Source organism: Coffea arabica, chromosome 4e, assembly GCF_036785885.1.
Source record: "Coffea arabica cultivar ET-39 chromosome 4e, Coffea Arabica ET-39 HiFi, whole genome shotgun sequence".
NCBI lineage: Eukaryota > Viridiplantae > Streptophyta > Magnoliopsida > Gentianales > Rubiaceae > Coffea > Coffea arabica.
Window position 1 is genome coordinate 9562941 of NC_092317.1, and position 21717 is coordinate 9584657.

Here is a 21717-nt window from a genome sequence, read left to right on the forward strand (position 1 = left end):
AAGACATAAAACATATTTTGTGGGCAATTTTCTTTTTTCTTTCTTTTCTCTCCTCTTTTCTTTTCACTTTCTCATTTTCATTCATTTTCCAAGAGATTCTATGCTAACAACTTAAAAATAAAAATAAAACTAGAAACTAAAACTAAAAATCGAATAAAACTAAAATGAAAAAATTAAAAATAAACAGCAAATGAAATTACACCAAAATTTGGTGTCTACATAACCAACACATTTAAGGTGAATTTGCCCAGAGATGGCAGTGGGTAAGATAAAACTCGATACTTGTGGATACTCGATACAATGGATAATCTGATTAGATGATCGATGGGCAATACGTTAGCATCTGATATTGATGAGGGGTTAAAATGTTAAGTTCCTTTCATTCTAGATCTATGACTATCGAAATTTAAAATTTAATTTAGTATTTTAATTTAGCATGATGTATGTATTAATTTTAGGTTGATGATAGTTAATTCCCTTTTTCTGAACTATTCAGATTGGTGAGTAGAGGGTATTTGATTGATAATTTGAACTCAGTAGTAAGAGGTTTTGGTATTGAGGGTTAAAACGCATAGGATTACTTGATAGAGTTTGGTAAAAAAAATTTAAATATGCAGGGTAGAATTTGGTAAAAGGAATTTTTGAAAGTATCCGACTTGCTGCGGTCCCAAAATTTACTAAGAAGCATAAACCCCGGATAGCACCGCTTAGTGCTTGTACTCTGGGTTGGAGTTGTGTTTTCCTTCCAGCCTCCCTTAATCCAAATGGATATCCCCAACAGTAGTTAGATAAGAATAGGTTAAGTGTTGCTTGTTGCTCATTAAACAAATTATTGCAACATGTTCTACAGTTCTAATTTTGTACAGGTTTAGGTTGACAATTGCGTAAATAACGAACATTAAAGCAAAATTATTGCCACAGAGATGCATTATAGCCTCAAATTAACTTAAGGGATAATTTCATAATCCTCCCTTGAGGTTTTTAATAATTTCATTTAGCTCCCTCAAGATTTTAAAAATTACACATACCTTCCTTGTCAGTTAAAATAACAATACTGCCCTTAAATAATTTAATGAAATGCCCTTGTTTAGTGTGCTTATACTTAGAATGACATTTAAAATTATTTTTTTCATTATTTTTCCTTCTTATTCCTTTTTTTTTTTTTTAAATTTTCTGCCAATAAAACTGTAAAACTACCACAATTACCTCTAGTTTATATTGTAACCAAATGTCGAACTAGTGATTTTTTTTTTGTGAGTTAACTTATATGTAATCCAGTGTTTTTGCTGATCTTTATTTTCTATTTTTTTATATTAAAATTAACAATAAATAAAAAAGAAATTGCCCAAACCAACTACTAAATTATAATAATTCTACTATTCAAAAAATTCATAAATTCTAAATAAATTATTTCAACATTTTCTTTTCTATCATATAAATCTAAATCCATAATAAAATACCATCAAAAGTATCTTATCATAGTGATAAAATTATTATTATAGTTGTATATCAAATAGTAGGTATGGACATGAAAGATTTAGCACCTTTTTTCTTATAATTATACTAGATAATTTTATAATTATGTACGGAAATAAATTAAAACTCAGTATATGAGGGCATTTTTGGATATTCATTTAAAACTTTGACCAAGTCAACATTATTTTAAGGTTTTGTTACTAAAACTATAAAATCAAAAGAGATAGGTGTAATTTTTCAAATCTCAGTGGAACTTAGTGAATTTGTTAAAAACCTCAGGGGAGGTTTATGAAATTATCCCTTAACTTAATCATTTTATGCTAGCCCTTGCAAGATCTGGTTATCATATTTTTGGATATATTCTGTCATTATGCTTTGACAAAATTTTAATCAAAGTTTATTCAAAGTTAGTTCACTTGTGCAAAGATATTTCTTTAACTCATACAAGGAACATCGCCATGTGGCCGATGTGCGTTTTAAAGACACTATGTCCTATAGAAGACCAATGGCTTTACTTATTGGTTAGGTGAAATGAAATCCTTAATTACACTTTTCATGACCAATTAAATAGTTAGGCCTTTTGATGTATTTCGGTTAAAAATGGTTTCCTAGCCTATTCATTTTGACCTGTTAAATACCCTCGTATAGATTATAAAGTGCCCAAGAAAAGGACATCCGAACGGGAGAATTTTTGAAAAAAAGCATTCAAACAATGACTGGGTAAATTTTTTTTTTTTCCGAGTGGATTAGGTTGATGATTTTGTCATCTTGCTTTTTCTCGTATTCCATAATCACGCACACGTGTAGCTATTTTAACCTGGTTCAAATCTGTGATCCTTGTCTTCAATTACTAACTAACTTATACTAGTCAAAGTCTAAACATTTTGAATCCATCCTCCTTGGTTGAAGTCACTAGTGGAGCATCGGGAGAAGCTCTATTTCTTCTTAGCATCAATATTTAGCATCCATCAATATTTCGTCTTTATATAAAACTTGATAACCCATATGCATTAAAAAAAAAAATCTAAGGACCCGAAAAAAAAGGAAGTCCATTTTCGATGGGGGTGATTAGACAACAAAATGGGATCAGATGGGCTAAAATTGCTTCCTTTCTGGATAATGATGTGTGGTTAATTTATTTGCTTGTGGATTGTACTATTTCAAATATTTGAACAATTTAATTCTGAAAACGAAAAGGGATGAACAATTTAGTCAAGCCTAACTAGCTAACTTACCCCTGCAGGTACGTAGTTCCAACTTCCACAACGTCACGGACTCATGGCAAACGTTAAGCAAAAAGGTCGCAGTCTCCCTTACGTTGCCTGGAGGAGGACGACTAATTTCTTAACAGGCGCATCCCGAATTTGGGTACAGAATATTCTAACTTCCCACACCTTAAAAAAAAAAAAAAGAATGAATGAATGAAAACTCCCACGTGTAACATCAGTTTGTAGATATATTTTGGTTTCTTTTGGTTTGTTTAGGAGTCCAAATATTTTAGTTGTTGTTTTTCGGAATAAGAAAATGGAATTTGGTGTAAGTGATCTGAGGAAGTGATTTTTGGTGGGCAATTGAACCGACCGGAATCTGTCTCTTCTGAGGTGAGGTGTATCCTCTTGTCCGAAGTGAATGGCGGGGCTTCTCCCCTGGGATCACTCCGACGATCAAGTTAGTATGAGAACGAGAGAAAAGCATTAGTATTGTCAAATGAACAGTATGCTTACTTGTTGGGTGTACATGAGAGGTATTTATAGAGCGGGTGTGGATGGCAGGACAGAGGGCTCATGCTAGTGGGACCCATGTTCTGCCATTACGGCTCTGTTCCTTGCCAGGAGGTCAGACTCTGACACTGTAGCCGCCTGGGCAGGGTGATGGGGAATCCTGCGCAGTAGCCATTAAGAGTATCAGTGCTTTTCAGATAAAGCACTGGTCCCTGATGATGTCAGGTGGCTTGACATCATCAGCGTGCAGCTGAGGTGGAAGTCTGAGGTGCAGGGGTCATCTAGGCAGTTGACCAGGGGCTTGCCCAAGATCAGGGGCCATATCCAGCACGAGGCGTGCTCGCGTGAGGGAGGAAGTGAGATCACCTCGGCATTCCCACAATGGCCGAGGTGAACACCCTCATGATCAACCATAACTCTTCAACGCTTCAGATGCAAATCACGGTCAACTGCATAGTTTCACATACTGTTAGTTCGTTTGTGCTATACCTTCTTTATATTTTAGAAAAAAAATAAAAGGGTCTGTAACTTCATTTGTCTCCCAACTTTAGCTCTTGATCTTATATTGCCCCTTATTAAGGTCAGGGACATAATCAGGATTTTTATAAAGATAAGGGACAAAATAAGTACATGAGCTGAAGTTGAGGGACAGGCAAAGTCATTTATCAATATATATATATATATATATATATATTGTAACACTTATTATTATTTAATATATCTGAGATAAAAAGAAAATCAGAAAATCACGTATTTCACAAAAAAGATTTTCAAAAATTTTTCCAAGTAATGGGAATCCAAACGGATTTCAAAATACACCTCCTATTTGATGCAAAAAAAAAAAAAACCTCTAAATTTGATTATATTTTTCTTAAGAATCCAAGGAAATGATCACCCTTTGCCATAGAATAGTATTAATTAGATTTCAGTTATCCATTTGGAGCTAGAAAAGCACGTTAGCTTTCATAATCCAACAATAACGTTGTTTTAAATGACCTCTGGATTTTTATAAACAAAACGGCATCGTTAACGTGCTGATCGTGCGAACTTTCTTTTCGCTTTTGAAAACGTTCGAAAGCTGAAATTTGACGCAGCTTTTTGACTATAACTTGAAATGTTGAAGGGCAATTTATCTGGATGGCCAGCACACTTTTGAAATCGTTGAATTTTAACTATTGACCTATTAAAAATTTGGTTTTGGCTATTGAACTATTTAAAGTTTGGATTTCGGATCATTCCGTTAGATTTCACCGTTAAACATAACAGATTTGACTGGTCGCACGATTCACGAGATAAAAGTAAAGGGCATAGTTATCGATTAAATCTGACGGAATGACCCGAAATCTAAACTTTAGATAGTCCAGTGGCTAAAATCTGACTTTAATAATTCAGTGAACAAAACTCAACGATTTCAAAAGTTCAGTGGCCATTCGGATAATTTGCTCAATATTGAATCTGTCATCCACTTTGGTAATTGTTGTTTTCTGTTGTTATCGAACCCGAAACCTCATAGTTAAATGATACAAGTGAACAATAAGTGTTAAAATTAATTAGGGAAGCTCTTTCTCTCTCTAGGAAAAAACTCTCTTCCTTCTCTCTATTCTTATTCTCTCTAATTTCTTAACTAGTTCATGGCTGCCCTTCAGCCGTCGGCTGAGGGGCAAGGATTATCACCTACCAAAAAAAAAATCTTTTTCTCAACTTTTTTCTCAGCCGGCAACATCTCCTATCCACATTCAGCAGACTTCTGTCTACAAGGGAGAAGCTGCGGTAGTTTTTTCTAAAGCAGATGCAGACAAACTTGCAGCGCCGTTTCAATGGGCTTTGGTGGGAAAATTTTCACACGGCCGACCTTCTTTGGAAGATATTCGAAAGTTTTTTGCTTCTTTAAACCTGAAGGATCATGTTTCTATTGGATTGATGGATTATAGGCATGTTCTCATTAAGTGCATGGCTGAAGCTGACTTCAACAGAATTTGGATGAGAGGGATTTGGCAACTGGGTAAATATCCGATGCGTGTGTTTAGATGGACAAGGGAGTTTCATGTGCTTAGGGAATCATCTCTGGCTCCGGTTTGGGTAGTTCTTCCAGCTCTGCCTATTCATTATTTCGACAAACATTCATTATTCTCCATACTTTCTCCAGTAGGAAGACCACTCTTTCTAGATTCGGCAACGGCAGCTGGGACTCGACCAAGTTTGGCCAGGGTATGTGTGGAACTCGATGTAGCGAAATCTTTTACACAAAGAGTTTGGGTGGCTGTTGAAGGTGAGTCTGGATTCTGGCAACGTATTGTGCCAGAGAATATGCCATTATATTGTTCATCTTGTTCACGTTTGGGTCATTCCCAAGAGCAATGCAAGAAGAATGTAACTGAGGTTGGGTCTCGGTATCTATATAAGCAAAACATGAAGCTGCAGAGGGATCTACCATTAGAAGTTAATAATATTCAAGTGTCAAATTTAGACCTTGTAAACAACCCAGATGCTAACTTGAACAAAACAACAGATGCCGTGACTGATTCCGACGAAGTGCAGCATCCTGAGATGGGCAATTATGCTGAAAAACTCAAAGGTGCAGTGGTGGAGGAAGTCTGTACTGCCACAAAGGTTCAGGAAGTTAGTCAGCCTGATGATCACCTTATTAAGCTTGGAGTATCTAAGTTGTCGTCCAATGCTGAATTTGAACAACCACACAATGATCTTGCATTGGAGCTGCCGGTACGTGAGGAACGAAGGGAAATGGAAAACCAGCTGGACAAGGCCCACGGGAATGAATACCAAGGGACCCGTTCTGAAACTAATATAAATCCCACAGACAAACTTCTTTGTAAGGCTGACAGAAATTCTCTTCATCATCTAAATACTGATCACCAAGTGGTGATAGTTGCTGCATCCAAGCCGACAACATCTGATGTGCAAGGGAATTTTAATACGACTCATATGAGGGAGCAAACACTTGTTGGGGAACAATTGACTATGCAAAAGCAGTTAGAACAGGTCCACGGAAATGATGAAGGGACCCAAGCTACATCGTCTGAAGCATCAAAAGTGAAACTTCAGTCCATGGCCGACAATAACTCTTTGGAGCATCTCTATGTTGAGTTGCGAGGAGTGGAGAATTACGGTCCTACAGAGCATGGGATAGTGGAGGTTAATTCACCAACTGTTGCAGGAAATTTGTCTCCCAGACCGGGTGTCCCACAAGAAAATTTGCCGGAATCATCAGGTTCTTCTTTAACTATTCATCAATCAAGGGTGGCTGACCGTAATCCCAAACAAAAAAGGACAAAAGGTTTGAGGGCTAATTTGCAAACCGACAAAATTTTGCGCTCACGGTCAGAGACATCTTCCAACAACTCATTCCAGGTTCTTTCTCATGATTAATGGCATTTTTTGGAATATTAGAGGAGTAGCTAAAGCACCTAATCTACGAAGATTAATCAATTTAGTACGGACACATCATTTCCAATTTGTTGTGATTTGTGAGCCAAAGTTAGACGTATCTAAAATACAGACCATTCGTCTACATCTATTATTTGATTACGTGCTTGTTAATTGTTCAAGTGATATTTGGGTGTTCTACAATAATCCTTTTCTTTGCTTGATTGTTGGTAATTCTGATCAGCATATTTCTCTACATGTACAAAGTCCCCTAATTCCTTCTCCAATAATTATGTCCTTTGTCCATGCTAAATGCTCAGTTGACGAGCGGCGTGAGTTATGGTCCTCATTGTTAGCTGATAAGCCTAGTTTTCTTCCTTGGTGTATTGGGGGTGATTTTAATGTTATTGTGGCACCTCATGAAAAAAGGGGAGGTCGTCCATTTGCTATAACAGAAGGAGTGGAATTTCTGTCTTTCATGGAGGAGGCTGGAGTATTTGATGTTGGCTTCTCAGGACCCAATTTTACATGGTCAAACAATCGACGAAGTAGAGCTCGGATTTCAAAGAGATTAGACAGGTTCTTAGTCAACGGGGCATGTCTGGATCTTTCTTATAACATTTCTGTCCTTCACTTGGCTAGACATCCATCTGACCATTCACCGTTAAAGCTCTCATTTGTTGCTCAATCAGATGCTAAGCCGCGTCCATTTCGATTTTTGAATGTGTGGACGACTAAACCACAACTCTTGGAGGTGATAAGCCAGGCTTGGAATCAAGATGTCAATGGATCTCCGATGCGTGCTCTATGTTCTAAATTATTAGCAACAAGAAAAGCTATTCAGACATGGAACAAAGAACACTTTGGAAACGTGATCGATAATATGCGATCTGCGGAAATGGCGGTGCAACGGGCAGAAGAAGTGGTAGATCAAGATGATTCGGAGGAGTGCCAGATTGAACTCAAAAAGGCTCAGGCGGAGCTGAGACATGCATTATCAATTGAAGAACAATTTTGGAGGCAAAAGGCCAGGGTGAAATGGCTTCGACAGGGAGATACCAATTCAAAGTATTTTCATGCGATAGTAAGACAAAGACGGGCTCAAGCTATGATTTATCATATCAAAAAAGCCAATGGTGTTTGGGTGGACAATGAAGCTGATATAGCAAGTGAAGCAACCACCTATTTCTCTAAACTTTTCTCGGATTCTTTGGGATCATCTGCAGATATGCTACACCTAATTCCACCTATGATTTCGGGAGAGGATAATGTGAAGTTGGAAGAAATCCCTTCAATCGAAGAGGTCTTTAGAGTCCTGAAGGCAATGGATGAAGAAAGTGCTGCTGGCCCAGATGGATTCACGGGAAAATTTTTTACTTTTGCATGGCAAGTCATCGCCCAAGATGTCTACAAGGCGGTACTCAGTTTTTTCTGTGGAGTAGAACTTCCTCGTTTCATCACCTCTACTTCAATTGTTCTAATTCCAAAGGTGCCAAATCCTCAAGATTTTTCTCAATTTAGACCCATCAGCCTATGTAACTTCTTCAACAAGCTATTATCAAGGATCTTGGCAGACAGAGTGGCAGAAATATTGCCAAAAATTATTTCTCCCCAGCAGACAGGATTTGTGAAGGGTCGTAATATAACCGAAAACTTCCTACTTGCACAGGAGGTGATATCGGGTATGGCGAAAAAGAATAGAGGTGGTAATGTGGTTATGAAACTAGACATGTCTAAGGCATATGACAGAGTGGCATGGGGTCATATTATCAATGTTCTGAGAAGGTTCGATTTTGGTGAGAGATTCATTGATATGGTTTGGCGACTGATTTCTAATGTCTGGTTTTCCGTCATTATAAATGGATCCTTATACGGTTTTTTCAAATCTTCGAGAGGACTCCGTCAGGGTGACCCATTATCACCAGCATTATTTATTATAGGGGCAGAGGTGTTATCTAGAGCACTGAATAATCTTGTCATGCAACCAAGATTTGTGGGTTTCAAAGTTCCATATGGATGCCCGTCTATTACTCACTTGGCATTTGCGGATGATATTCTTATTTTTGCAAATGGATCCTCATTTTCCCTGAAGGCTATCATGAAAGTGTTAGATGATTATCAAAGATGTTCGGGCCAATTAATAAATGTACAAAAAAGCTGTTATCTAGTTCATCCATCTGTATCAATGGCAAGACGACGGCTGCTTGATCGCATTTCTAGGTTTGCCCGCAAGTCATTTCCAATACGCTATTTAGGGTTTCCGTTCTACATTGGAAGATGCAAATCATCTTATTTTGGAGAAGTTTGTCACGCAATACTAGCAAGGATTCTGTCTTGGAAATCAAGGTTACTTTTCTTTGGAGGAAAAATTATTCTAATCAAGCATGTATTATCATCAATACCAGTTCACCTAATGTCAGCTGCAGTGATTCCCAATTCGGTGTTTAAAACTATAGAAAAGGCATGCTCGGCATTCCTGTGGGGATCCTCACCCGAGGAGTCGAAGCTTCATTGGATAAGTTGGCCTCAATTGTGCTATCCAGTTGAGGAAGGGGGAATTGGATTTCGGAGATTATGTGACGTCTACATAGCCTTTTCCTCCAAGTTATGGTGGAAATTCCGAACAGAATCATCACTGTGGTCAACCTTCATGAAAGCAAAGTATTGTAAATGTTTGCATCCTTGTCAGGTAGAACTCAGGCCAACGGATTCGGCAATTTGGCGAAGGATGATCAATGTGAGCTGACAAGTGGAACTCTCAATATTATGGGTGGCCAAATATGGGGCGTGTCATTTTTGGTACGATAACTGGTTGGGGAGTGGTGCATTGTTTCTAAAGGTTCCGGTTATCCCAAATTTGACGTTCCGAAACTTCGTAAGCAACGGCCATTGGGATTTGAACCTTCTATACCATACATTGCCAAAGGAAATTGCTTATTCCATTTCAGAACAAATGGCCCCAGAAGAAGGAAGTATAGCTGAAGTCATTTGGATGCCCACAACAACTGGAAATTTTTCTCTACAATCGGCTTTTGGGGACATTAGGTAGGCCCGACCCACGTCTATGGTATTTGCTTCCATTTGGCACACTCGGATACCTTTGAAAGTTTCATTTTTCATGATGAGACTTCTTCTGAGGAGAATACCGACACCGGATAAGTTTCGTAAATTTGGTTTCCATTTGCCGTCAAAGTGCTTTTGCTGCACTGAGGCTTCTGAGGAGTCTATTGAGCATTTATTCTCCAATGGACACATTGCGTCATTACTTTGGAATTATTTTGGAGGGTTATGTGGAATAAAATTCTCAGGATCTTTTCTACGAGCACGCATAGTAGATTGGTGGTTGTATTCACAGGATTCTGAGTTACGAAGGCTTATTTGTCGTATTCTTCCTAGTGTAATTTGCTGGCAGATTTGGAAGGCAAGGAACAAAGCAATGTTTGAGGGTGTCCAGATGCAATCATCGGCCATTCGCCAAGCCATCTTCTCAGAAGTCCAATCCATGGTAGGAATACATTTTAAACAACTGATAAGACTACAATCTTTTTGTCAATTGTATGATTGGTCAAACGCACCTGGGGGTACAGTTGTATATCAAGGTATCCGCTGGGAAACCAAAGAGACAGGGAGGTATACTCTTAACACGGATGGATGTGCTAAGGGTAATCCAGGAATAGGTGGAGGTGGGGACATACTCCGGGATTCCACTGGATTACCAATGATTGGTTTTTCGGCATATCTGGGAGAAACTACATGTCTCCGTGCAGAGGCTTGTGCCCTTCTTATTGGTCTTCAGATCTGTATACATAACGGTTTTGGAAACATATGTGTACAATCAGATTCATTGGTTTTAATTGGGATCATTCAACGTCGTACTCAATGTCCGTGGAAAATTCGAAGATACGTCAACCAGATTTGGCAGTTATTAGATGATCCACCTAGATTCACGCACTGCTATCGGGAGGCTAACACAGTTGCTGATGCTTTATCTAATGTGGGTATATCTCATCCAGATAAACAAATTGAGATTTATGACACCTTCAGTACATTCCCAAGGTTGGCTCGTGGGGCAATCCGTTTGGACAGAATAGGGATACCTTCAATTAGAAAAATGAGGATTATGTAAGAGGAATATTTTGTTATATTTTCCATGAATAAATAAAAAAAAAATCTAAAAAAAAAAAATTATACAAGCCCTTCTGCTTGCACCAACATCCGTTGGTAAAGAGAACTTGCATAAGAGAGAGAGAGAGAGAGAGATTACTTTGAACAGTTGGTGTCACAGGTAATGTTAATTTTTGGAATTTTAACATTACAAAATCTAGGGATGCTATTAGCATTCTTGATTTGATCGTCAGTAGCCAATCCAAGCAAGGGTTTGAAGCAAAAACAAACACGCTGACGATCAGCTTTGGTTCTTGCCAAGCTGACGATCGATATACCGGACTCCATTGCAGCAAGCAGGATCAACTTGTCCCCCACTCCTAACAAAGCTAAGGCAGGGAAAGAGGTCCATGGCCACCATAACACAAGACATTTGTACTTGCCCTCTACTGTAGAAACTCATAATCAACATGGACATGAGAACTACTAGTGCTACTCTTTTGATTAGTCCTGATGAGTTAGCCATAGTTGAGATTTCCATGGGATCAGTGATTTTGAGGAAACAAAACTTCTTGGGGCTCGTGGAAGTTTTTCGCTTGAGTTATTACATGGCATATAGCAATTTTGCCTAGTATTTGTATAGGCAGATAGGCGATAGATTGGATGAGAAGGGATAGTATTTATTACATGGCTTGTCCGTTAAAAAAGTCTTAATTTGGGATTCCAATTACTCAAATGTGTGAACAATTTATTGGCTAATCTAAGCTGTAAATTGTCTTTTTATCCTTTCTTGGCGATATCATCCCCATGAACAAGCCAAGTGTCTCCAGAAAATATGGCATGTATAGACATATCATAAATGTGAATATTTCCCATAATCAATCTGTGAACAATATTATGTGAAGTGATGAGTGTGTGTGTATATATATATATATATATATATATACACGAATTCATACATATATGCTTGAGATAACATAATACATAACATTTGGCATATTCTTTCACTGGTATTAATAATGATAAATTTTTACAATCCATTCAAGATTGCAAAGTGATGCAACGCATCTCAATTGTCCATCAAGCTCACTTCACCCTGCAATACAATTTTGCAGTTAGGCACATTAAGTATTTAATTAGAAAACATTGCAAAACTCAATATACAAATCAATCCTCCTCAAGAAGGTCACAACACGAAAGGAGGTGCATGAGCATTCAACGAGATAACTAGGAAGGGCTGCAGTCGTCCCCCTCAGACTTTAGAAAGTTTTTAAATAAGTACCACTTGAAAGTTCGTCAGTTTCGCCCACCAAATTGTAAAGATGTTTTAATTGTATTGATTATGGAATGATTTATACGTGATAATTTTTGGCCCTGATATTAGAAGCTCTGCATTCATTTATGAAGACTATAACCATTTTCTTTTTTTCTTTCTTGGCTTTTCTATTTTCATACGCTCAAACCTGTAAACTCTGATGTCGAAATCTGTACAATATATAAAGCAAGAGGAGCTCTACATGGCATCAACACAATTTAATTTGTCATCTTTTAAACATCCATTTATACCCTTAAACTTACTAAGAAAAAGTTGAATTGCTCCCCATTTATCAAAAGAAAAACACACTTCCAAGAGGAAGACGATTTATCCCTAGTACATATCCAGTTCTATGTTTCTAACACTTTCTGAAACACTTTAGAACTGGAAAATTGGTATGCACTGCCTAAACTTATTCAATGAATACCATTTGTATCTAAAAATAATTGCCATCGTGGAAAATTTCATCCTTCGATAAGTACCCATGTTCTAAAAAACCTTCCACACTTTTTGTAATTTCTTCTTCATGTTTTTTTCGTCATCTTGTACAATTAAAAGTACAATTATAGAGATTAAATAAAGAGTGTGCAGGATAGAGCATTACTTTGAGCAGTCGATGTTGCGAGAAATCTGGAATGGGAGATTAACACCACACAGATGAGGGATTTGAGCAGCATTCTTGAGCTGACCATTAGTAGCACTCTGAGCAACAGATTTCAAGCAAGAACAAACACTCTGGCGATCAGTTTGAGTCTTAGCCAGGCTGAGTAGAGTCTTAATCCCACTACAGCAAGCAGGTGCAACTTTTCCTCCATTCAGGACGAAGCTAAGGCATGGAAACAGGTCGTTGTCAACAGTGTCACAGGAGATTTGTGCTTGCCCTCCATGGGAGAAACTCATGATAAGCATGGATACGAAGATTACAAGAGTCCCTAGTTTGAGGAGTCCTGATGAATTAGCCATTGTTGAGTTTGCCTTCAAAGTAAGAATGGTGAAGAAAGAAACTGATCTTTTCTTCTGGACCTGGATTTTTACAGTTGGGTTGTTATACAGACTATAGCAGTTTGAATACAATTTATAGAGGTGACTAGCCAATAGAATGTGATGCGTTGGGGTAAAAATTGTTTCCTTTTTGATAGTGATGTGTGGTGTGTACCTTAAACAATGAACAATTATTTGGACCATCTGTCTGGTAGCATTTCATAGAAAGTTCTTCTTCTTCTTTCAAGTAAAGGAATCAAATTATATGAGAGAAAATCTGGATTGGTTGTTAAGATATTAGTCATAGCCGTAGTTTTGAAACTAAAACTTTGCTGGGATATAAAGGACTAGTCGTGGAAGATAAAGAAGAAAGTTTGGCTTAATTTTTAAGGCAGTTATACTTCCCTGGATGAGGGGCTAATGTAGTGATAGGGTATAATTTGTTAGTAATTTTATTATTAATTTTCCCTTCTATTCCGGACAAATATTGTGTTAATTGCTGATATTTACTCATATTTGATATCTGAATTCAATTCCAGGAGTGGAGCAGATAACTACAACAAGAGGGACTTCTGGATGCAAATTTGGGAGACTCCAGTAGAAAGCCTCAATTGGCGGGGACCACAAAAGCTACAAGAGCTAGTAAAGGCAACGTACAAAGCCTTAGGAACAAGAAGTAATTCAGCAGGCTTGTGGCTAATTGGTGGGGACCGCGCAGAGGCTCAAAACAAGGAGATGAATTCGGCAGCTTGTGGCCAACTGGTGGGGACCACTGGATATCTTTCTTTTGGTTTTAAATAGGGAACAAACGTACAGAAGACGGCTGGCTTTTATTTTGGACCTCTAGTTTTAGTCTTTTGTTTTAGTTTTAGTTCTTCTTTCCTCCTGACTGGCCTCTGACACACGTCAGGTGTTCGACAATATTCCCCAACGGGAAAAACATCTTTTATTCCTTGCTTCTTAATAGAAAACGCAATGCCTTTGCAATCTATTAATGCATGTGGTGATTTAATTATGCGGCGTGGCTAAGTCTTCCGTCTAGTCAAGGGTCAACTCGACGGCGCAGTCCCGGAAATCTGTGAGATCTAATTAGTTTTCACGTGTTCCTTTATTTATTAATATTTGCACGTTGTCTACTTGAATTTTCATGGGATTATTTTATTAATTGGATGTCAAGGGCCCGATGTTCAATGTGATTTATTAATCTCGTGCCAATTTAGTTAATTAAATCCGTAATTGTTTGATTGATTAATATTAGTGGCAACTGGTGTGTTTACACATTAGGGGAATGTGCGATCTAATTTAAATAACCCTCGTAGCGCGTTATTGGTTAGGGCTAGGTTTTTCTAATACTAATGCAATTGGGAAATTAATTCCTACGGTCGTACCTAGGAGTATTTTCTGGTTAGAGGTGATCAATGGTCGTACCTTGGTTATCAATAATTTAAGGAAAAATTGGTCGTCAGACTATAACTAGCCTATTAATAAATTAAGTGAACCTCTCATGCATCAATGATCGGATAAATGGACTGTGCCTGAGTAGTTGCATCCTTGGCTAGAATTTATTCATTCTTGATTTAACTCCTGCTTTAGTTGTGCTAGTTAGTTATTTATTTATTTTTGTTGAATTATTCAATTGATTTTAGTTTCATTCTGGTGAAATCCCCCCTTACCAATTGGCATTTGAAAAGAAACAAATATCCCCAGTCCCTGAGGAGACGACCCTACTTGCCACTGTCTACTATTCAGTAATCTTTGTCACCTAATTAATTCTGGTATATCGGGTTAAGCAAACTCTTCGGGAACAGGGTGAATCAAGTAACCCATTGCACACCTAGAGTCCCTGCTCCAGTACCTAGGATTAATTATCGACTGCTTTTAGTGGTAGTTAGGATTTTATTATTATTATTGCACAGGTTCGGCACCTGTCAATTTTTGGCGCCGTTGCCGGGGACTGGCGTTATTATTTGTTTCTTTATTAAGTTCATTTTTGCTCTAATTTTCTGGTATTTTTCTAGTGTATGCCTAGGTCTTCTCGTACAGGTGAATTGATTTTTTACCCTGAAGTAGAGAAGACCGCGCGTAGAACGAGAAAGGAAACCAGACAGCTCAGAGAAGAGCACTCCGGTGCTGCATCTCAGAGATCTGAGCCCGAAGTTGAACCATCAGATTCGTTTGGTGACACTTCAAGTGATTCGTACCAAGAGAACGTCGCCATGGCAAACACACAAACATTAAGGGAGTTGGCTGCTCCTAACTTGACCCAACAACCTCTTTGCATAACTTTCCCTCGCCTTAGTGAGAATGCAGCTTTTGAATTAAAACCTGGTTTAATACATTTGTTGCCTGTTTTTCATGGTCTGCCAGGAGAGGAACCCCACAAACACATGCAGGAATTTGATGTAGTGTGTTCAAGTATGAAGCCCTCGGGAGTAACTGATGAACAAATTAAATTAAGAGCCTTCCCTTTTTCTCTCAAGGATTCGGCAAAGGACTGGTTATACTGTCTACCTGCAGGCATTATCACCACGTGGCCAGAGATGCAGAAAAAATTTTTTGAAAAATATTTCCCTGCATCTAGAGCTGCTAGTTTGCGAAAGGAAATATGTGGCATCAAGCAATTTCAGGGGGAGTCCTTATATGAATATTGGGAGAGGTTCACCAGGCTGCGTACCCGATGCCCTCATCACCAAATAAGTGATCAACTGCTGATTCAGTACTTCTATGAGGGGCTACTGATGAACGATAGAAATATCATTGATGCAGCAAGTGGTGGTGCACTGGTGAATAAGACTACCCAGGAGGCATGAGACTTAATTGAACGAATGGCAGAGAATTGCCAGCAGTTTGGTACGAGAGCAGATGTTCCTACGAGAAAGGTCAACGAGATAAGTTCATCTTCCATTCAACAGCAGTTATCTGAATTAACCTCATTTGTTCGACAGATAGCTGTAGGAAATGCACAGCAGGCCAAAGTGTGTGGGATTTGTACGAATATTGGTCATACCGCTGACTCATGCCCACAGTTACAAGAGGAGGGAGTTGAGCAAGCAAACATGGCTGGTAACATGCCCATGCCACGTAGACAGTATGACCCCTATTCCAACTCATACAATCCGGGTTGGAGGGATCATCCAAATCTGAGCTATGGGGGAAATAAGCAACAAAATTTCATCCCCAATAGACAGCAGGGCTTCCAGCAACAATATCAAACAAGGAATCAACCATCCTCTGCCTCAGGTATGTCCCTAGAAGACATGGTTAAAACCATAGCCTCTAATACTATGAAATTTCAACAGGACACTGAGGCCAGCAATCAAGAGATGAAAGCACGTATGCAAAACTTGGAAAATCAGATGAGTCAATTAGCCTCAATTGTCAACCGACTGGACTCCCAGGGAAAGGGAAAACTTCCATCTCAACCTGAGGTGAATCCCAAGAATGTGAGTGCAATGACCCTCAGGAGTGGGAAAGAGGTTGAAGGACCAGCGCCAGTGGCTCCGAAGGACAAGAATGAGGACCGCATTGAGAAAGAGCTCGAGCAAGAAGGAACGCCCGGCACAAATAAAGAGGTAATACGTGACCCAGTGGTTCCAATTAAACCTAACCCACCACCTTTTCCTAGCAGGTTGGAAAGGCCTAAAAAGCAAGACAAGGAAAAGGAAATTTTGGAGATGTTTAGGAAGGTGGAGATAAATATCCCCTTACTTGACGCAATTAAGCAAGTACCCCGGTATGCCAAATTTTTGAAGGACCTATGCATCAATAGAAGGAAACTGAGGGGAGATGAAAGGATAATTGTGGGGGAGAACGTATCTGCAGTGCTTCAAAGAAAACTTCCACCCAAGTGCGGAGACCCAGGTATGTTCACTATCCCTTGTAAAATAGGGAACACTAGCATTAGGAATGCCATGTTAGATTTAGGAGCCTCTATAAATGTGATGCCCAAGGCTATTTATGCTTCTCTAAATTTGGGTCCCTTAAAGGAAACTGGCATTATAATTCAATTGGCTGATAGGACTAATGCTTATCCCGATGGGGTGATAGAAGATGTGTTAGTGCAAGTGAACAATTTAGTGTTCCCTGCTGATTTTTATATTCTTGATATGGGTGACGAACGTTCTCCAAATCCATCACCAATTTTGTTGGGGAGGCCCTTCTTGAGCACAGCTCGTACAAAAATTGATGTTAGTGAGGGCACCCTAACGATGGAATTTGATGGAGAAATAGTTCATTTCAGTATATTTGAGGCCATGAAATATCCATGTCATTCTAATGCTGTTTTTGCTGTGAGTGTAATTGACCCTTTGGTGCAAGAAGTATTTGAGATTAATGGCAGGGATGAATTAGAGATAGCAATCACCAAACATTTGGATCTGGAAGCAGCCTGCGAAATGGAGTTAGACATCAGTTTGCAAAGAATGGTTGGAGCCTTGCATTCACTAGGCCAAAGTCCTCTAAGGTATGATGTTGCTCCTATATTTGTGCCTGAACCGCACCTAAAGTTATTACCTTCTATCGTGCAGGCACCTGAAGTGGAGTTGAAACCCCTGCCCAACCATTTAAAGTATGCCTATCTGGGTGAAAAAGAGACGTTACCAGTGATAATCTCATCCAAATTATCACCCACGGAGGAGGATAAGCTGCTACGGGTTTTAAGGGAGCATAAGGAAGCTATAGGGTGGACAATTGCGGACATCAAGGGTATAAGCCCGTCCGTATGTATGCATCGAATTCGCTTGGAAGAGGATGCTAGACCGATAAGACAACCACAAAGAAGATTGAACCCCAACATGATGGAAGTGGTCAAGAAAGAGGTAATCAAGCTTCTGGACGTAGGAATTATTTTTTCTATCTCAGATAGCCCATGGGTGAGTCCGGTCCAAGTGGTGCCAAAGAAAGCAGGGGTAACTGCGGAGGAAAATCGTGAAGGGGACCTCGTTCCAATTCGAAAGCCTACGGGTTGGCGCCAGTGCATCGATTACCGCAAATTGAACGCAGTGACCAAGAAGGATCATTTTCCCCTTCCATTCATCGATCAAATGGTTGAAAGGTTAGCTTGTCGTGCCTATTATTGTTTTTTGGATGGTTTCTCTGGTTATTTTCAGATAGCAATTGCGCCAGAGGATCAAGAGAAAACAACTTTCACTTGCCCCTTTGGCACTTTTGCCTATCGAAGGATGCCTTTTGGATTGTGTAATGCCCCTGCAACATTCCAGAGGTGCATGATTAGCATTTTTTCTGAATATGTAGAGAGAATAATTGAGGTATTCATGGATGACTTCAGTGTCTATGGTGATAGTTTTGACGATTGTTTAGATAACTTGACATTGATTTTAAAAAGATGCATTGAAACTAACCTAGTGCTCAACTGGGAAAAATGTCACTTCATGGTTGAGCACGGGATAGTTCTAGGACATGTAGTGTCATCTAGAGGAATTGAAGTTGATAAAGCTAAAATAGATGTGATATCTGCTTTACCTTACCCCGTAACTGTACGGGAAGTTCGTTCTTTTCTAGGACATGCAGGTTTCTATCGCAGATTTATCAGAAATTTCTCAAAGATCGGGGCACCACTTTTTAGGCTTTTGCAAAAGGATGTCAGTTTTGAATTCAACGAGGAGTGCAAAGAAGCGTTCGAGAAGTTGAAGAAATTACTCACTTCTCCACCGATCATCCAACCTCCTGATTGGAATCGGCCATTCGAAATTATGTGTGATGCCAGCGACTACTCCGTGGGAGCAGTTTTGGGACAAAGGGTGGAGAAAGCGGCGCACGCAATATATTATGCCTCTAGAGCTTTAAATGGCGCCCAACTCAATTACTCTACTACGGAGAAAGAACTCTTAGCTGTTATTTTTGCTTTGGAAAAGTTTAGACCTTATTTGTTAGGTGCTAAAGTAATTGTGTATTCTGACCATGCAGCTTTGAGGTACCTACTGACCAAGAAGGACGCTAAACCCCGCTTGATAAGATGGATATTGCTCCTGCAGGAATTTGACTTGGAAATCAGAGATAAAAAAGGAGCAGAGAATCTAGTAGCTGACCACCTAAGTCGAATACTGGTAGCAGAGGAGGAATTACCATTAAGGGAGTCTTTCCCTGAAGAGCATTTACTTTCTATTAATTTAACTTTGCCCTGGTATGCTGATATTGTTAATTTTCTAGTTACTGACAAGTTTCCTGCAGGATGGCCTAAGGCAAAAAGGGATAAGTTAAGGAGTGACACAAAATCTTACATCTGGGATGACCCTTACCTCTGGAAGCGTGGTGCCGACCAAATCATTCGCAGATGTGTAGGTGACAATGAATTCCAGTCTATTTTAGCTTATTGTCACTCTTTTGCATGTGGAGGTCACTTTGGATCAAAGAGAACTGCTCGTAAGGTTCTAGAGAGTGGATTCTATTGGCCAACCCTCTTTAAGGATGCCTACTTATTTTGTAAGTCATGTGATAAGTGTCAAAGAGTAGGTAATATTTCTCGTAGGGATCAAATGACCCAAACCCCAATGATTTTTGTTGAGATTTTTGACGTTTGGGGTATTGACTTTATGGGCCCTTTTCCTTCGTCTTATGGTTTTCTATATATATTGCTTGCTGTAGACTATGTTTCGAAATGGGTGGAAGCAAAGCCCACTCGTACTAATAATTCCAAAGTGGTTGCAGAATTTGTCAAATCTAACATTTTTGTCCGCTTTGGGATGCCGCGAGCAATTGTAAGTGATCGGGGTACCCATTTCTGCAACAAGACGATTGCTGCGCTTTTCAGGAGGTACGGTGTCTTGCACAAAGTGTCCACTTCTTACCATCCTCAGACAAACGGCCAGGCGGAAACGTCGAACCGGGAGATCAAATCAATTTTGGAAAAGATGGTTCGACCCGATAGGAAGGATTGGAGCATGAGACTTGAAGATGCATTGTGGGCATATAGAACGGCGTACAAGACGCCAATCGGCATGTCCCCCTATCGTTTAGTATTTGGAAAGCCATGTCACCTCCCTGTCGAGTTCGAACATAGAGCATTTTGGGCGGTCAAGCAATGCAACATGGATATCGAAGAGGGCGGAATTCAAAGGAAGCTACAGTTACAAGAATTGGAGGAGATTCGAAATGAAGCCTACGAGAATGCTGTGATTTATAAGGAGAAAAACAAGATTTTTCATGACCAGCAGATCTCTAGGAAGACGTTTGAATGTGGGCAAAAAGTTTTACTGTACCACTCAAAGTTGAAGTTATTTCCAGGTAAGTTACGTTCCCGTTGGATCGGTCCCTTTATGGTGACTAATGTGTTTGATTATGGTGCAGTGGAAATTCAGAGTCTAAAGACGGAGAAGAAATTTGTGGTGAATGGTCATCGCCTCAAGCCATATTATGATGGGGCTCCAGTTGAGCAAGTAGAGATGACGCATTTGGAGGACCCAATTTGCTTGGTTTAAGCAAATTATGGGTTATGTCTAGCCAAAGACACTAAAGAAAGGCGCTAATTTGGGAGGCAACCCGAATATTAGTCTTGTTATTTCTAGTTATTTTGTTATTTCTAGTTGTTCTTCTTTTGCGTTGGGTCATTTACTCGTTGGGTAGTATCTGCATTAATATTTCCTTCACTGCAATCAGGAAGTGAAATCTTGGCGTGCCCGCGCGGTGTTTGTGTTTTCTGAGACCAGAGGACGAAGACTAATCTTGGCGTGCCCACGCGGTGTTGGACCACCCAAACCATGTTTTTGTAATTCAAAAAAAAAAAAAAAAATAAGAAAAATTAATAATTAATAATAATTTAAAAAAAAAAGGAAGAAATTTTTCAGCAATTTCCAGCTGAAACGATTACATTAGCGTAATATTTTTTTTTAAAAAAAAAAAAATTTCTCTCTTCTCTTTTCTTTTTCTTCTTTCTTTCTTTTTCTTCTTTCTTTCTTTTCTTTTTCTTCTTCCCCGCTGCTTTTCCCTTTCTCTTGTTTCTTCAACCAAAGCCGCCGCCGCCCCCAAGCTCCATCGCGCGCCGCCTGACCGAGCTCCGCGACCACCGCCACCAGCTTTCGCGCGCCGCCGCTGTCACCAGCTGCTCCTCCAAGCCACCATCGCCGGCTGCCAGCGCGCGCATCCACCAGCGACACCAGCTGTCCTCCAGCTTCGTCCGCAACCAGAGCCGCTGCCAGATCTTCTCTACCTCTGCAGCTGCGCGAGTTCACGCCAGGACGCCGCCTGCGCCGTCGTCTTTTCCCCCCTCTCCCTCCAAGCTCCAGCAGATTCCACCGCGCGCGACCAGAACAGCGCCTCGACCAGCACAGCGCGCGTTCACCAGGGCAGCAGCTCGCTCACAGTCGAGCCCAGGCGCGACTTCACAGTCGCGTTTCCTCCTCGCGCGGGTAGACCAGAAGCTACTTCTGGTGACTTCGTCCTCTGTTTTTCTTTTTCCTGTTTTTTTTTAATCGTTAAGTAGCTGAGGCCAGAGCAATAATTTTTCATTAGCTGATGACAGATTTTTGATTTACTAGTTGAGAACGGGAATTTTGTGCTTATTTGGGTGCTGTGGTATTTGGGGAGAATCTTTACTCGATTTGACTGTTTATTTAGTTTTTGGGGGGGGGTTTTTGCTCTGTTTATTTGCTTAATTATTTTCTGGGGTTAATTATGGGTGGAATTCGATTTAATTGCTGTCCCATTTGAGGGTGCTCTCTGGTCTTGCTTATATTGTTGAATTTTAATTGGGTTTTGACTACATGAGATTTCTATTGCATC

The 21717-nt window shown here is 39.6% G+C and overlaps 2 protein-coding genes across 2 annotated transcripts; one reads left to right on the forward strand and one right to left on the reverse strand.

The window, feature by feature from the left end:
* Window positions 1-11675: 11675 nt before the first annotated feature.
* Window positions 11676-13018, reverse strand: LOC113741701 (non-specific lipid-transfer protein 1-like). Its single transcript, XM_027269296.2, has 2 exons — window positions 12605-13018; window positions 11676-11781 (listed from the first exon to the last, which is right to left on the reverse strand). Exons 1-2 carry the CDS (start codon window positions 12961-12963, stop codon window positions 11772-11774), a joined length of 369 nt encoding a protein of 122 aa, XP_027125097.1. The 5' UTR covers window positions 12964-13018; the 3' UTR covers window positions 11676-11771.
* Window positions 13019-15806: 2788 nt separating this feature from the next.
* LOC140005450 (uncharacterized) lies at window positions 15807-20417 on the forward strand. Its single transcript, XM_072046442.1, has 2 exons — window positions 15807-17943; window positions 18418-20417. The coding sequence occupies exons 1-2, from the start codon at window positions 15807-15809 to the stop codon at window positions 20415-20417; spliced, it is 4137 nt and encodes a 1378-aa protein (XP_071902543.1).
* The last annotated feature ends 1300 nt before the right edge of the window (window positions 20418-21717 follow it).